The sequence below is a fragment of the Priapulus caudatus genome, unplaced genomic scaffold, assembly GCF_000485595.1.
Source record: "Priapulus caudatus unplaced genomic scaffold, Priapulus_caudatus-5.0.1 Scaffold437, whole genome shotgun sequence".
Classification (NCBI taxonomy): Eukaryota; Metazoa; Priapulida; class Priapulimorpha; order Priapulimorphida; family Priapulidae; genus Priapulus; species Priapulus caudatus.
In genome coordinates, this window is record NW_014577498.1 from 83399 (window position 1) to 97849 (window position 14451).

At 41.9% G+C, this 14451-nt stretch overlaps 3 protein-coding genes across 8 annotated transcripts in view; 1 reads left to right on the plus strand and 2 right to left on the minus strand.

The window, feature by feature from the left end:
- LOC106810385 (alpha-ketoglutarate-dependent sulfate ester dioxygenase-like) overlaps positions 1-8986 on the minus strand; it is an 11190-nt gene extending 2204 nt beyond the window's left edge. The window contains exons 1-4 of the mRNA XM_014813719.1: positions 8700-8986; positions 5310-5410; positions 3434-3585; positions 2773-3009 (exon numbers count right to left, since the gene is read on the minus strand). Coding sequence (XP_014669205.1) covers positions 2773-3009; positions 3434-3585; positions 5310-5410; positions 8700-8753 — 544 coding nt within the window. The 5' untranslated portion in view covers positions 8754-8986. The remainder of the gene's footprint in view (positions 1-2772; positions 3010-3433; positions 3586-5309; positions 5411-8699) is intronic.
- LOC106810383 (DNA polymerase lambda-like) overlaps positions 1-14451 on the plus strand; it is a 37048-nt gene that overhangs the window by 10192 nt on the left and 12405 nt on the right. The window lies entirely within an intron of this gene.
- Positions 11395-14451, minus strand: part of LOC106810386 (von Willebrand factor A domain-containing protein 2-like) — a 6194-nt gene continuing 3137 nt past the window's right edge. The window contains exon 5 of the mRNA XM_014813721.1: positions 11395-11475. Within this exon, the coding sequence (XP_014669207.1) occupies positions 11438-11475 (38 nt within the window). The 3' untranslated portion in view covers positions 11395-11437. The remainder of the gene's footprint in view (positions 11476-14451) is intronic.

Consider the following 14451-nt stretch of genomic DNA (forward strand, 5'->3'; position numbering starts at 1 on the left):
TTATACATAGAAATACATTCAATAACGTATTCCATTTCAAATCCGGTGCCCAATTAGTAATAAACACATGAATATTAATCTAGGTCATGTGACGTCACGGACCATTCTGAACGACGACGCCACGCTAAAGCTGAGTGTTGTGATGGAGACAGAAAGTGATAATTTCAGTGATTCTAGTGATTACTCAGATGATCATGATATTTATAGTGATTTACCAGTTGGATATAGGTTTGAGCCTGAATATACACAAGAAGAAATTGAGAACAATCATCTGAAAAAGCAACGCGAAGAGTCGGCACAAACTTCTCAAGAATCAGAACAGTCACAACATGGCGGAATGGAAGCTTCGGTACCAGATAGGACTGTAGACAAATACTGGTGTTCTTGTAGTGTTTGTGAATTAATGAGTACGGCACCTTAATGTATATGCTGCCATGAGAATGAAAAGACCAGGGTTATTGTAGACCAGTTCGACGCTAGACCAAGTGAGTCATGCGAGTACACTGTTCACCGGGCTTATCACGCTCGGTCAGAATCAACATGTATCTGTACATGTATGCATGGCATGTACATGTATCTACGCAAGTCATGTACATATACCGTGAATGCATTACCCACACAGGTAATATGTATGTACATGAATATAATTACACTTACAGGCTACATGTTTGTGTCTTGACATGATAAATAAGCATGAGAAATCGAATATCGAGCTAAAAACATCGAATATTTAACCACCACACGCACGTTTACATAATGGCGTCTCTCGAAATGGTCCGTGACGTCACATAACCTCGATATAGTAACATAAATTATTCAGGTGTTTATTACTAATTGGGCGCCGGATTTGAAATGGAATACGTTATTGAATGTATTTCTATGTATAAAAACGTTACAGAAGTTATGAAATTTGACTTCAATTGTCCTTTAATGCTCTTGAAAGAAGGAGAGAGCTTTTATCATATGAGAGGCAGCAGGCCTAATGATAATCTATTTCGCCCTTTCGGCCCTTTCGGCCCTTTCGCCCTTTCGGCCTAACAGCGAAGGGATATTGGTAAACATCATACAGTTTTATGCTGCCAATAAATAACAAAGATGGAGAAGCAAAAGGCATATCTTCTAATGACTACAAAACGTAATAGAGAAACAAAAGATAAATGTCATAACAATGTGCAAGGAGGATTTCATTGCAAAAACTAGAGTTAACAACAATTGTGGTGTTGAGAAAGACATGGGAAAAGGAATTTGAACAGATAAACAAAAATGACGAGGTGTTTGGAAGTCCTGGTACATTCAAGCGGTTCATTATTGGACTAATTGTGTTTCCTAACAGGAGAATTCACACAGGCAACCTAGATATGTCCAAACTATAGAACAGAAATTCAGATAACATCTGTGTAGGGCAGATGCCAGATGTTCAGGAGATTGTTACAAATATAAGGGTTCTAAGTGGAGTAAAGGCAATCTCTAGCCAACTGCAACAAAAAAATAGAGAGCAGATCAGGAAAGCAGTCCAGCTAAATAGTGGCAAAACCACCAGGCCAAAATGGACAAAGTAGCAATTAAAGACCACCTGCACAGCCCCACTGACATATATGGATTGGGCTGTTAACCCAAATATGGCAAGATGACTGGAAGACATAACACGTATTTGAGATTTATTGGATTATAACAGCTACAGGTAAATAAAACTTGCTAGTGCTGGTAATAAGCTAAACAGGATATGCTTGTAAGGGTAAAAACACGAGGATGACGATTCTGTCAGGACCAATATTGCACACGTTAAATTAACAGTCAGATCACCCCTAGAGATCAGACATTGAAGGATGTCATCCCCTGGTTTATGTTTTGCCGTTTATCCCGATAATGTGGAACCGAGAATGATAGCAAGGATAGCATCCATAAACCCGAGCAGCTTTCGTCTCTCCGAGGAACGTATGGAGCTCCAGGATGATTAGCACCCAAACAAAAGTCCTACTGTAATTCAAAGTCAGTGTTGCACTACGACACAAAAACCTGGTGGACAACAGAAGCATTAATAGCAGTACCTTAAACCTTCATCAACAAGTGCTTTAGGTGTACACTTCAGACATGCTGGACGGATAGGGGTGGCAACCCCGACCTAGCATGCAGGCATATCAGCCAGATCTCTATGGAACAGGAGATTCGCAGGAGGAGACGGGATGGGTAGGTCACACCTTCCAAAAGCCCACCTCGAGCAGCACACGGCAATCTTTATCTTATCTATAGTCTTATCTTGTCCCTCAAGTCTATAAGGGAAAGGAATTAGAGGGCACCCACGCTATTCCTGGAGATGGGAGGTGGAGCCAGACGACATGAATGCTGGCACGAGATGGAATCAGTCGAAGAGAATTGTCAATGATATGGCGCAATGGTTAGGAGTCTTTAGTAGCTTACACTTCCTTAGGATTGATGAGGCAAAGTAAGAAAGCTTGTAAAACTAACAAGCACGAACACATGTATGTATAACAGACGACAAAGTTCTGTCACCGACAAAAGTCTGGAACCAGGGCGTATGAGATGAAATAGTGTGCAACTGTTAGGGGTGTAGGCCTAATTGCTTACGTGGACATATTATCGCTGGCTTGGCTCTCTCGATATTTGTGTGTGAATCCATGATTCGTGAACGCAAATTGCATGTTGCTATTATAATATAATAGTTAATACTGTTGGGAGATTAAAAGGTAGGCCGATGCGTATATGGAATTCGTAGCGAACACTAATGTAGCATGCATATGATCTATAACTCACATGTGTCCCCATTCATGGATATCGATATTATGTGAAAAGCAACGTAGCTGTATGGACGCTCTACGAAGAAGCCATCTGTGTGCCATGCGCTGACTCCCACTTTCTGATAGCCATGTCTGAAGTGGTTTGAAATCCTTAACACCCCGTGATGTGGCGAGTCGGGGTGTTTGGGATGGAGAGATATTACTCTGCCAAACTGTTCCATCAGAGACACTTGCCGCTCTGCAGGAACAATGCCTGAAAAGAACATGTACCCATTGCTACGACTGTTAATTTAGATAGTTGATTCGATCCCCTTCTCTTTTTAATGACGTAAAACTAGCTGCAATCACATACTGGGCAGAGTCGATATACCTAACTTGGATATTAAATCTATCACATGATGTGTTTTGGAGATTTATATTGTATTTGCTATCACTATTGGGAAACCTAAAGTAGATTCTTCCGATAAACCCATGCCGTCATAAGTGTTGTAAAAACGTTTACCTGCAGCTTAGTTACTTGCGATAAAAGTGGTCGTTTGAAGTTTGAGTTAGCAGTCAGGCTACAGAGTAGTCAACAAATTCTCACAAAATCATTTGTCATTGTGTTGGCGACTGTGAATGCGACATTTTATGTACTAGTAGGAGAAAACGACGAATTATAAATAAAACATATTTACCCTGGTTCTTGAATATAAGCAGCCTATGTTTGAGCAAGTCATATTTTATCTGGATAATCGTTTCCTCCGAGACCGGCTTTTTGAGGTCAATTCCATAGACAGCTACTCCCAGTTTCATTGGCTTCATATGGTAAGCATTGGTGGGCTTTAGGCTGTAAGTAGACCAAACAAACTGACGTAAAACGCTACCATGCAGGGAACTGCTATTCGTATTTTGCATCGTTATGGTATATATGCACGCGTTAGTGTATTAAATGCTGTAAACTCACAAATTTATCATTACTAGTTGTAGTGATATCTTTTGAATGCACTAACATGTTCCCTGACCACTTTTACTACCTCGATAATTAATTGCTTGCTAAGAACTTCTCTTTGGTGCAAAGCCGTGAAATTCTCGCTCTGTACCTTTAGTTGATAAAGTTGCTAGCTTCATTGCTTCGCGTACTGGAAATTATTACAATGACGGCACTATGGCTCAGTGAAAAAATTAATTATTTTTTTCCGGGGCTCTTTTTGCAAAACCCCCAAAATTTCGGGGGCTACTTTTTCATTTTCCAGGGCTCTTTTTCCACTTTCCAGGGCGACTTTTTTCCAGGGCTGTTTCCTCAAATGTACACACAAGCACAGTAGCTAATACACACTCGCGGGGGCGCGCACACACCACACACACGCACAGACGCACGCACGCACGCACGCACGCACGCACGCACGGACGCACGCACGCACACACACAAGTCACAACCACAAATGCACCTTGAATAGTGATGCATCACAGGTTCTGCTAAACACAGAACTATTACGGCTAGCGCAAATAGTGGAGTGTCTGCCTGTACGAGCGAGGGGGATCGATTGTTTATACGCGAAGTCTCTTGCGGCTGGGGTCCTGGGCCCGCGTAAGGGCCCTGGAAGCTCAAGGGGTTTGAGAAAGCGGCCCGCGAGGCACGTGTGTATGGGCACGCACGCGCGCAGGCACACACGCAAGCACGCCCGCAGGTACACCGGCACACACAGGCACGCACGCACGCACGCGCGCAGGCACACACGCAAGCACGCGCACAGGCACACACGCAAGCACGCCCGCAGGCACACCGGCACACACAGGCACGCACGCACGCACGCGCGCAGGCACACACGCAAGCACGCGCACAGGCACACACGTATATACGCGCGGGCGGCGGCGCGCGCTTGATTGAATGCAATACAGTACAGTACACTCATGCATGCTTAAATGGTAAACACTTGACAGTCAGACCGTACCATAAATTCTACCGCGCCGTGGAACCGGCTGCCGCTAGCGGCAGAGGCCGAGCGAGAGCGGCAAGGCGCGGGACCGACCTGGACAATCGATTTCCAGGGCGACTTTTGCTTTTGGGGTCGCCCCCGATATCATGTTTTCGGGAGCTCTTTTTGGCATTTCGGGGGCGAAATCGCCCGCCGCCCCCGTGTATTTTTTTCTCTGCGTGAGTATGGCTGAATAATTATTACACCACGACAATGACAAGAAGCTGTTGAATCATACGCGCGTACTACTTTAATAGTATGATCTTGGTTTTGTACATGCGTGTACCCGCGTGTACCTGCGTGTACGTGCGTGTATTGCATTGCATTGCATTGCGTGACTTCGCAAATAGGAAACGGATCAGTAACCTATTTCTCATTTCCTATTTAGACTTTTAAAATAGGAAACGGATCAGAAACCTATTTCTCATTTCCTATTTAGACTTTTAAAATAGGAAACGGATCAGAAACCCATTTCCTATTTTCTATTTTCATTTTAAAAATAGGAAATAGGTCAGAAACCCATTTCCTATTTGCAACGTCAAATGGGAAAACAAACTAACGGTATGTACCGTGATTGTTTAACTAGCCCTTATACCTGTGTATGTCACACTCTGTTATGTTTTCCAGTGCAGGTAAGTCAATGCAAGCACCTATAAGATTCAGGGTCTCGCAGTCATAGCCAAACGCTCCAATTTTCTGTAAATATAAGAAAACGGGGGTGTATGAGCAGAACCTTTTTATCTGATACGGGCTAGGATGTAGGTATAGTGCGGCGGCTAACCATGTTAATTGTGCATGCACTTTTGGTTAGCGTTGCTAGATTTACTACTATCAAACCACAACGTGAAGCGGCGTAGAGGCAGAACATGATATGGAATTTAGTTAAATTTTGGTGAACCAAGCGCACCTACTCGTATTTCTACCAGGGGAAAATTCCACGGGTGTTCTTTACCACCCGTAATGCACGCATATGTGGACAGGCTCGAACAGAGCTCTCTCTGACTCTGTAAACGCATTTGGTGGTCGTCATCTGACCGTGAGTATCCCTGCCATGTCGATAAGGCTACTGCGTTTGAACTCAGTCTGGAACATTTATATACTTCGCTACCACATAATAACGCAACAGCCGGCGAGGTAGCTGAATGTCCTCTACTAAATTTGCGGTGGCTGTTGATGTACTTTTATTCCAGCGAACAATAAAAGGCCACAAATGTCAAAATCTTTTGTTTTCACAATAAATTTGCATTATATTTTACATGTATACTTTATAAAAAATGGTGGCGCGCCGCGACAAACACGTCGCAGCCCGCCACAACTTATTTCCTGTTTCCATTATCACAAGTGATCCCTTTCTTGGATTTTCCCAACTTGGGACCTCTGGTGTTACACACGCCGTGCACGTATTGTGTATAAACAAACATCTTCACGCGCAACGTGGGCGGACAAATTGCGCCTGCAATAATTCGCATACAGATCACTCCCCGCAGTAATACTGTATACGCTGTATATTTCGCGGTGGTTTAATTTTCGCGAACGCGTCCCCCAACCGCGAAAATAACAACACGCGAATAATTCATGCCGAATAATACCGAATAATTTATAATTCACCGACGGCGATATCAACCACTCGCGAAATTGTTCGTCAAGTCTGAATTCGCGAAAATATGTGTACGCGAGAATTATGGGGTATACAGTATTCGCCGCGTGCAAGGCCAGCATCGGCGAATATTAGTTGAGTGTACGTGGTGCGGTGAACTGCCCATGTTAAAGTCGTGGTACGTTAGTAACTTAGTATCTATTGCGGTTAGTAGTTTTACGGACTGGCCTGCTCGGAGTCTGTTAATGTTAATGTGATTTTAATAACCTGTTAATGCAGGGGTAGAAATTAGTTTGAAAATTAACAGGCCTCCCGGGCCTGTAGGTAAGGGATTTTAGAAGCCCGCCAGGCCAATTACTTTTTTAAATAAAAGACTGAAATTTGACATTTTTACAATGGTTAACGTTAGTACGCACAAACAGGCATAGGTACGTCTCCATCATCATCATACACGCGCACGCGTTCACACACTGATCATTTACTGTGTGGATCACACATCTTGAATGATAAAGCTAATGTTTGGTACATATAGGGCAGAGAAAAACAACGCTCCTTAGGGTCGGTTAGTTGATTTCATGGCAAGAGCAAATAAAAAGGTTGAGTAATGTAAACATCTAAGGAACCAGCCAAATCAGGCAAAGATAGGGTTGAATTTTTCCTGGCAGACATGAAAGTTGAACACACACACACACACACACACACCCCACCTCACCTCACCTCACCTATACTCACATCACCTCACACGCACACACACCCATACATACACTCACCTCATCTTGAGTTTGTGGCTTGTTGGATGCGGCATTGACTGCTTTAATCACAGCTTGCCATGTCCTTTTATTTTAAGCCATGTCCATGCCATTTTAGGCCATTATGGCAAGCCTATGGCTTATGGCTTATGGCAAGCCCAAGCCATTATGGCAACGTCCACGCTGATCGGCGCTCCTACCTGGTACCATCGGACATTAGTCGCGACCGGTCATCATATCCACTACCCGCGTCATAAATTAGTTTAAGTCTAAACAGGTCGCGACGAGGATGCGGACGGTTTAAAAAGGACGGGTTTTGGTAGAAACGGGAGAGACAGACGGCAACCTCGTCGGATTTTCTAAGGGCACGTCGGGCCTGTTTAATAGTATTAGAAATGCAGGCCCGAGCCTTAAAGTACGGGCATCGGGCCCGCGGGCCCGTTAGGATTTCGAACCCTGTAATGTGATCAAGTTAATTTATATCACTCAAATTCCCTGTATATCGTGAGCCTATCTCACTATCAGCATTGGGTACCATGTACTGTAGGATGTCCTCTTGATATGTATAATATTATAAAATGCTGTTCGAAAATCTCAATTACTATAGTATCCGCTACATCGACGTTCAACTTCTAGGATGAAAAGCTGTTTTTGGAGTTATTATAATTGAGCAAAAAGTGCGTCCTATAAGCCACGAAACATAGTGTGTAAGGTATCATATTGTGTCCTAAAAGTAAAAGGTCCTAAATCTATCTATCTATCTATTTATATCAGGAGTAGATAATAGGGAATTATTATCTAAATAATTATACTCCCTATTATCTACTCCTGATTTATATCTATCTCCCTCTGTGTATATATGTAGCACTAACGCTGAGAGGGTCTATGTCCCCCAGGGTACTGCTGGAACGTACCCTGGGTACGGTCCGGTATACCGGAACGTACCCTGGTACTATCTAATATGCTGGACCGTACCTCGCCTACTCCACTAACGAGTCTAAGGAGTCGCCTACGCCTACTCCCTAACCCTAACCCTAACCCTAACCCTAACCACTGGCGCCCACAGGTCTTAAGAAAGTAGAAGCACAGAAGGATAAAATCCTCAGTGATAATAAAAAGCAAGCGCGCTGCATGCTAGGGGGGTCTGGGGGCATGCCCTCCCCCTGAAAATTTTTGAATGGTATAGACGTCTGGAGATGCAATCTGGTGAGACTTGCGAGAGAGATTTAGGAACAAAATGTAGGAACAACATTTTTTAACCCAAAATTTACTGGAAGCACTGTGCTTCCAGTGCTTCTATCTGCGGGCGCCACTGACCCTAACCATATCAAATAGTTACCAGGGTACGTTCCGGCAGTACCCTGGGGGACATAGATCCTATGAGCAGCACTAACGCACGAAGGGTCGTTGTCGTAACAGGTACTACAGATATGTACCCGAGGTAGTTTTAGGTTGTTTAGTATTATGTTTATATTTTTATATGAGGTATGTTTAGGGTTAGGGTTAGGGTTAGGGTTAGTGTTAGGGTTAGGGTACACTTCTGTAGTACAAGTCCGGTACACTTTGTGTATACATATATGTACCTCGGGTACATATCTGTAGTACCTGTTACGACAACGACCCCTTGAGCAGCACTAACCTGATGGCTTGAAGCTATGCCTATGGCAACAAACACGGTAAGAAGTAGTTGCATCCTTTATGATGCTCCACGGTGGCCAGCTTTATTGCACGTACCGCCACAATCGCACACCTTGCTCACACGATTTAAATTACACGATGTAAAGAGAGCGACTGCCTCACGTGCAGCGCTTATATACGGCAGTCTGGTAGCAGGAGCCACCGTCACTAGCTATATGTTTTGTTGTCACTCGAACACGCGTTAACCAATGGTGTAATCACTAACACAAAACTGATGTCTGTGTGCAGTATTGTATGTGCGCTGTTAGCTATAGAACTATAGCCCTCCGTTCCGCCGCAGGCCTGCGGCGGAGCGGAGAGGGCTATAGTACTTCTAGAGCTAGTGCGCTGTATGCCTGTACGGATACCGGTAAGAGATGCGCTTATGATACGCTTGAGTACGGCTGAGTGTCAGTGACCGGCTGTCGAGATGCCGCTATTACTTTCTATCTATGACCGTGGCGAAGTTCAGCTCACCTATATATATACACCCACCATAGATAACGGTGTATCTTGAGAATTGCGTTTCCACATTTACGCGTATAGTTCTATTGTACAAGCTTGTGAATGTGTGGGTCAAAGGCCCCTAAACCATGTGAATGCATTTTACATTTCTCAGCACAGCTAGTGATTGCTGTAAAAAGGTTCTAGGTGTTGTACAACAGTAGAAGGCGTCCATAGGCAGCAGGCCTGAATAAGCGTCGAACAGAAATTAATTAAAACTACTTGCACTGTTTCGCCGAGTACACAACATACACTTTATTCATGTTAAATAACTACAGATTCTTGCTCTATGCTCTGCTCGAAACTTTTGTCAGCTCTATGACGCGAATTTCTACAAAGTAGTCGGATCACATTTCAAACACAAAAATGACCAACCGGTCACCATGGCTACGCCACCTGACGGAATGTCACGACAAGACCAATTTTACTTCTAATGCTTTCTAGACGTCCACGACGCATCTAACTTGCGTGCATAATGCAAATTATTGCATTTATTTGAAAAATGAATTATGAAAAATGAAAAATGAAAAATGAAAAATTAAATTATTTGAAAAATATGCATGCAATTTATTGCCGAATTTCAGCGGAAAAAAAGCGTTTTCTAAAGACGAAATAGTGCAACGGTGAACAATTTGCGGAGGCTTACTGTTGCATGCCTCCTATAAGGCTCACCAGTATAACTGGGTGTTTCTGAGATTAGGGGGCAGATTGCTGTCCTGACCACTCTTGGTCAGAATTCTTCAATGACTTGCCATGTTTTGAATCAATTTTATTGTTTGATGAATGTCTTGGATCATGGTAAAAAATTAGCACTAAAATGGATTTCGTATACATGAGATTTCTTTAAAAAAAAATCAAGTTCAATGTTCAGATGGTCTCGGAATGGCCTGTCCTAACCCATAGTAGCCAATTTTCCACCAATGATTTGAAGCTGTTGTCATCATTCAGGGATGGGAAATCTAGTTTGGGTGGGGTTGCTATTGTTTCAACTGTAATTCAGTGCCTGTGACCATAAGTGTAGGAGGGGTGAACCTCAGACCTATTGTTTTGAATTTTTATCAACTCCGTTACGACTGTATTGTGCTGCCATCTATTCATAGACAATGGTGTTAACCAATGACCAATCAGATCCAATCAGACCAAATCAGATCAATCAGACCAACCAGCATCACATTTCAAGGGGAAAATTTGCCAAAAATAAATGCGTACTTAAATGCATGCATCACCTCTGTTACGCAAATTGTATGATAAGTAACCATAGAAACCAAACATCATAAATTGAGGAAGACAGGCATATTGACCTCTTGAATAAAACATTATTTGCATCTTGCCCTTGCTCCATGTGGAACCAACAAGGTAAAACATGACAAAATTATCAACTCCGTTACATCATCTCCGTTACAAAATTGTAACGGAGTTGATGTATAGGCCCTTATAAAGGTATACAAAAAAGTAAAAAAGTGAAAAAGTGTAATAATCTTTGTGGTTTCAGGGCCACGGTGTTACAAATATTGGAAAAATTCCATAAATATGCCAAAGGGATGATAAAAAAAATTCAGTAATTTAAAACTGCAATTTGCCCCCTGACCTCAGAAACACCCAACTATTATTATTGTCAAAGAAACAGGGACTACACAGATAGTATACACTAGGCTCATTTATTGTTCCTTAAAATAAATGTAAATTAATTGTTACATGTATCAAAAACCTCATTGTCATCATGTCGTCATGATTATCATCATAAAACAATTTACTTAGGCTTTGGCTGATAACTTTATGTGATAAATTGGTGTCAGTGTTTCATTGCCAAATTGCTTAATTGAGATATTTTTAATTTTTATTATAATGGGGCCACTCATTTAAATGAGTTATGTTTTATTCAGGAGTGAGAAAATGCTCCCACTTCTTCTGGTGTTGCTGTTTCGGGTGTTGCTGCTGCCAGTGTTGCTGTTGCGGGTGTTGCTGCTGCCGGTGTTGCTGTTGCGGGTGTTGCTGCTGCCGGTGTTGCTGTTGCGGGTGTTGCTGCTGCCGGTGTTGCTGTTGCGGGTGTTGCTGTTGCGGGTGTTGCTGCTGCCGGTGTTGCTGTTGCGGGTGTTGAATGCTTTGGCCAGGTAGCCAGCCACATCTCCGTAGTTCTCGCCATACGTGAAGTGATCTCTAAAGGGCTCGAGGCAATGCAACGCATCTCGCTCATCCTCACGTCCCCACGCGATCACGGTATATCCGACAACCATCTTACAACAAATTTAGTAAAGTGGAGGCTTTTATTTTATTTATTTTTGATAATGTTTTTTTTGTAGTTAATAATATCTATATTTATATTTATCAGTGAGTGAATAATAATAGATCTAGTTATGATATATCTATATCTTAATAGTCTATACTATATATATATATATATATCATATATATATTATATATATATAGTATATATAATAAACAGAATGTCAAGGTATAGAATAAGGGTGTTTAAAAAGTTTAATTGACAAGCTTTCGAGATTGACATCTTTTCATCAGGTCAGCAGATATTGAATAGAATATCAAATATCAAAAACAAATTACATCGTTTAGTAGCAATAACAAAATAGATGAATCACACAATTCGCGCGTTGCCATGAATACGGACGACAAAAGAACACGCACATATATATACACACACAAAAAGCACACGCACACGCATACGCACACGCACACGCACACGCACACGCACATCGCACACACAACGACAACACACACACACACACAACGAAGCAATGCGACTCAAAATCACAACGTATTACTAAGTTTAAGCGTTCATTGCCCACCTGGATTCAAACAACCAACCTCAGAAATTAATTTCTGCTCAATGTATTTGTCGGTAGTGAGCCTATTGTAATATGGTGTCAGTGTGGCAGCACAACACCGCACGTCATCAATGGGTTGACCGGTTCGGTTACATGGTCAGGCACACGTGGAAACACATTGCAAATTGAGGGCAATAGATTTCTTAGTGTGTTCAACAAGAACTAATCCGCAAGGACGGCGGTTTTGTTTGCAATATAGTAAATTTGGCATTTAACGCATTCAATGGCGGTAAATGATGGTTCGTCGACACGCGATGTAAACTGTTAAAAGTAATGCTAAATAAATCCCGCACTATAATACTTCCCCGAGCCTTGAACCACAGACCTATTTGTGATAAAATGTGCAAGTCTGCAACGTTTCCGACAAACACGTGTATCACCGCCAGGTGGCTCACGTGTTGTCAGAGTTGTAAACGAGGTGCTGAAACAAGAGGTCGCGGAGGTTAGTATCACGTCTGTACGAGCATAAAGTGTGGGTTTGAAAAGCATGTTATTGTGTATTGGATCATTTGGAAGAATTTTATATTATCAATAACAAACTTTTGATGCTCAGGATTGAAGGTGGATTAGGTTAAATCCAATGATACATCTGCTGACGTTTATTCACGCGACCGACATCGGTGCCTCTTTCTAGGCGTTATTAAGACACCGATTTAAGGGAAAGTATCTGTTTTAATTTCTTTAGATAGATCAGATGATTATAGCCACGGCGTGTGAAACATTCATCAATGTTGGAAGCTTTTGTGTATAAAATCAGTTTTTGAAGCTGCATATCTTTTTTAAATGCGTAACAATTGAGATGCGGGAGGCTATTTTAGTGTGGCGAGGTGAGACGAAGAATACAATAGATTAAGTACATGGGTTGTCAGCTTGGGCTTTAATGAAAACACCGAGGTAACTAAGTTATACCAAAGAGATTATTAGAAACCAATGTCAGAAAGGAAGACTTCAGCATGATGTAGAGTATGAATAAATTTAGACACGGAGGGAAAGATTGACAATGTTCGATGAATTTTGCAAATCAGGAAAGTTTCATGGATGGGGCTCCAAAAACATCATCAATGATACGAAGATAAAGGCTCGGTTTTGCGGTTCATGAAGGACGCGAACATTTTTATTCAATTAGCCGACAAATAGACACGATAGCATAGCCATAGGGCCATTTTCGTACCCATAGTGACGCCATTAACATTTGGAATAAAAATTCCATTGAAAGTAAAACACTTTTTGCATTAAAACTAGATTCGACAACTATGCAGGGTATGCAGTATTCGGATAAAAGTTATCAGAAGCCCGTTGTTAGAAAATGTACCGATTAAAGCGATTAAACCGTGATTATAAAGATTTATGTCCGTGTGAAATCATGGACTAATAATATAGAATTTAATCTGTATCATTGTTAAAAAAAAACGAAAAATTCTCAAAATATGCCTAGAGCATGAGACGGTATCTTTGACGTATGTTTGTTAGCGATTGTACCATCAGGTTGAAGCAAGTCTATTCTAAGAAAGCAGGAGATCTGTTCAGTAGGACAACTGCAGCTAGAAACTATAGGACCGTCCTGTGTATCAGGTTTATTCATTTTGAAAGTCATTAAAAATCTGGCCGCTTTAAGGTGTTTCAAGCAAGAGATTGGAAGCTTCTTTTGCGAAGATCTTATACTAATCAATGGATGTGCGTGTGCGTGTGGCTTTTTGTGTGTGTATATATATAAGTGGTCGATTTTCTTTTTGGTCGTCCGTATTCAGTGGCAAACGCGGCAAATTGTGTGATTCATTACTTTTGTTAAATCTATAACGCCATTGTATTTGTTTTTGTTATTTTGATTCTATTCCGAATGTCTGCTGACTGCTATGAAGAGATGTAATCTCGAAGCTTGTCATTAAACTTTAGAACAGCCTTATTCTATACATTGACTTTGTTTTTTCTACACGGTTTTGTGTGTGACTTCTTTATTACTATATATATATATTATGCCACGATTATACACGTGTTAGTGAACCACTCACGCACGCTTCATTTGCGGCGCCACGCGCAAGGCGTCCTTTCCGCTATTGATTGCCTGTCGTGAAATGACGAGCGTTCTCTACTGCGTCCGTGCAAGTGCGTACTCGCGATTTAGCTTGCCTGCATCGGGTCTCCCGTTCTCGTCGATCTGACCAACTTTGTTGACGACAGTGTTAAAGATTGTTAAATACCCGCAGTTAATAACTTCCGATTGTACTACGCCTGAGCAATCACCAGCTTCTCAGATACTGCTGACTTGAACGTATGTCGGTGAATTCATACTGTCTGATACTGTCTGGATATGTTCTTGATACTTTGTCATGCGTTTCTCATATTGTCGCTCGTTCATTTTAATCATCT